Source organism: Octopus bimaculoides, chromosome 27 (genome assembly GCF_001194135.2).
Source record: "Octopus bimaculoides isolate UCB-OBI-ISO-001 chromosome 27, ASM119413v2, whole genome shotgun sequence".
NCBI classification, from domain to species: Eukaryota; Metazoa; Mollusca; class Cephalopoda; order Octopoda; family Octopodidae; genus Octopus; species Octopus bimaculoides.
This window is the reverse complement of record NC_069007.1, coordinates 18,422,862-18,425,161: the sequence shown is the minus strand read 5'-3', so window position 1 is coordinate 18,425,161 and position 2,300 is coordinate 18,422,862. Positions and strand designations below refer to the sequence as shown.

The window sequence follows — 2,300 nt, the reverse complement described above, 5'->3', positions numbered from 1 at the left end:
ATTTCATCTTCCGCTACATTCTGAGTTCAAATTCCGCCGAGGTCCACTTTGCCTTTCATCCTTTTGGGGTCGATTAAATAAGTACCAGTTATGCACTGGGGTCGATATAATCGACTTAATCCGTTTGTCTGTCCTTGTTCGTCCCCTCTGTGTGTAGCCCCTTGTGGGTAGTAAAGAAATAACACATTGCACAGCAGAGGGATCAGTGCCACCGACAGAAAGCCATTCCTCCGACCACTGAAGAGATATTAGCAATCAACTCTTTTGCCACAAAGATCTACATCCAAGGGAGTTAACTGGCAATTACTGGCTGTCCTAATTCTTTAGGACAAGACGGGGTGTTGTAGGAGAGAATACAATTGTTGTTGAAAGAACGGTTAGATTAAGAGCCACTAAAATAGGAGTGAAGTTTGAGGGTTCACTTACTGATAATGTTCAGCAGCATTTTCGAATTCGCCCAGAAAGATGTATGCATTACCCAAGTTAGTGTAAGCTCTTCGCTCAGCAGATCGATCACCAAATTCTTTAGCAATTGCTAATCTCTGCAAAAACAATAACAAAAGTTAAAAATAAAACAGAGACTAAGAAAAAATAAGCAACACATGTGTTTACGAACAGTCTAGCTCATAGGAAATGTCAGAACTAACAGGGATTAATACCATATACACCGTCACAGCACTAACTGTATTCAACTGAATAGACGTCAGTGATTGGTTGAAATTATCAAAATAAGACAATTTTTAACATGAAATAACTTCGAATACAAAAATTTTTATCTGTTCTATAACACAAAATATACAAGTATACGAAGTTTGAAAGTGTTTCGGTACCAAAAACACTACATAAAACATAAATGAAAAGTGTTGCCCGTCAAATCAGAAAGATCCGAATAATTCAAGTAAAATAAATTTGGAATTTGATAAGACAATAATTTTCCAGGTTACTAATTAACTATTAATAATCAACTTTGTCATTAGAATGAATATTTACCACATATTTATGACTAACTCTCCAATTGCCAAGTGTAAGGAATTTCCTATTAGAAGTTTGTCACATGTTTATCTAACATGTACAGCAGCTTTGTGATTTCTATTAGTACCCAGATTTCTATTAGGGAACAAGAACCATGTGGTTGGGGAGCAAGCTACTTACCACACAGCCTCTCCCTGGACACAGATATTTGAATTTTTTTCTTTTTCTACATGCTCAAAATGCATAAATAATCTTCCAGATTATTTATAATAATCTTAAATAATTTATAATAATCTTCCAGAGTATTTCTTATAGTAAACTCCTGATTTGCATGTTTAAACCCAGAAATAAACTGTAAAACTCAAACAACATTATAAATCATGAGATGCATTGAACAATATAAAAAGACTGTTGTAACTTATATAGGCGAAATGACACATAACATAGGTGAAAGAATAGAACAGCACAGGTGTGAATATACTGGAAAGAAAACAACATGAATCCTCTATCAATGTTTTTCTGTAGTTTATATTCTTTTCTTATTTCCTTGTTTTGCTTTTGGATGCAGAATTTTATTTCTGTTCTGCATGATTTCTGTCTTGTGTTTGAGCAGGATTCGGGTTTTTATCAGATTAGCTATTTCAGTTGTGTAATTGGGATAGAAGTTTTTATTTTATGTCACCTTCTGGGATATATTAACTAAAAGTATCGGATCACTGAATCATAAGTTCAAATCTATCCGTGAAAGAGTACAACGGAAAATGCAATTAAATTCCAGCCCCATGGACTGCTGAGGGTTGTGAAAAGAGTACAAGTAAAATGGGAGATGATTAATTTACCCGTTCATGGTAGTGGATGGCCTTTTTGAAATCCCCCAACAAGTAGTAGGTGTTGCCAAGATTGCCACAAGCTCGTCCCACCGATGCCATATCAGCCAGTTCTTGAACAATTTCAAGGTTTTGTCTAAAGGTAAAAAACAATGATGAATTTAATTACAATTTAATGATTTGATTATAAAACAAGTATCTCAATTTGTTGATATATATCTTTGTCATTCATGGGTTAACTGGCAGTGTAAAGAAATGTGACACCAGGGTGCCAAAGGGAGATGATTCTTTCAAGTAAGAGAAGTTTTTTCATAAATTATAAAATACATTCCGTTTATATATTTGTTTTGCAAGATTTTTGATGTGAAATCGTGTGTTGAAACAGATGTTGTTGTACTTGGCGATGGTCATATTGCCAGTTTAGCCAATAAAAACACACGCACTGTATATTTGGTGTTAATTTGCTTCAGCTTTATATTACATTATATTACATTAATCCTA

The 2,300-nt window shown here is 34.3% G+C and overlaps 1 protein-coding gene across 1 annotated transcript in view; it reads right to left on the bottom strand.

Moving 5' to 3' along the window:
* The window catches only part of LOC106883508 (G-protein-signaling modulator 2), a gene marked incomplete at its 5' end in the record, with an annotated part of 15,436 nt that extends 13,475 nt beyond the window's left edge, over nucleotides 1-1,961 (bottom strand). The window contains 2 exons of the mRNA XM_014934538.2: nucleotides 427-542; nucleotides 1,812-1,961. Coding sequence (XP_014790024.2) covers nucleotides 427-542; nucleotides 1,812-1,961 — 266 coding nt within the window. The remainder of the gene's footprint in view (nucleotides 1-426; nucleotides 543-1,811) is intronic.
* Between the last annotated feature and the right edge of the window lie 339 nt (nucleotides 1,962-2,300).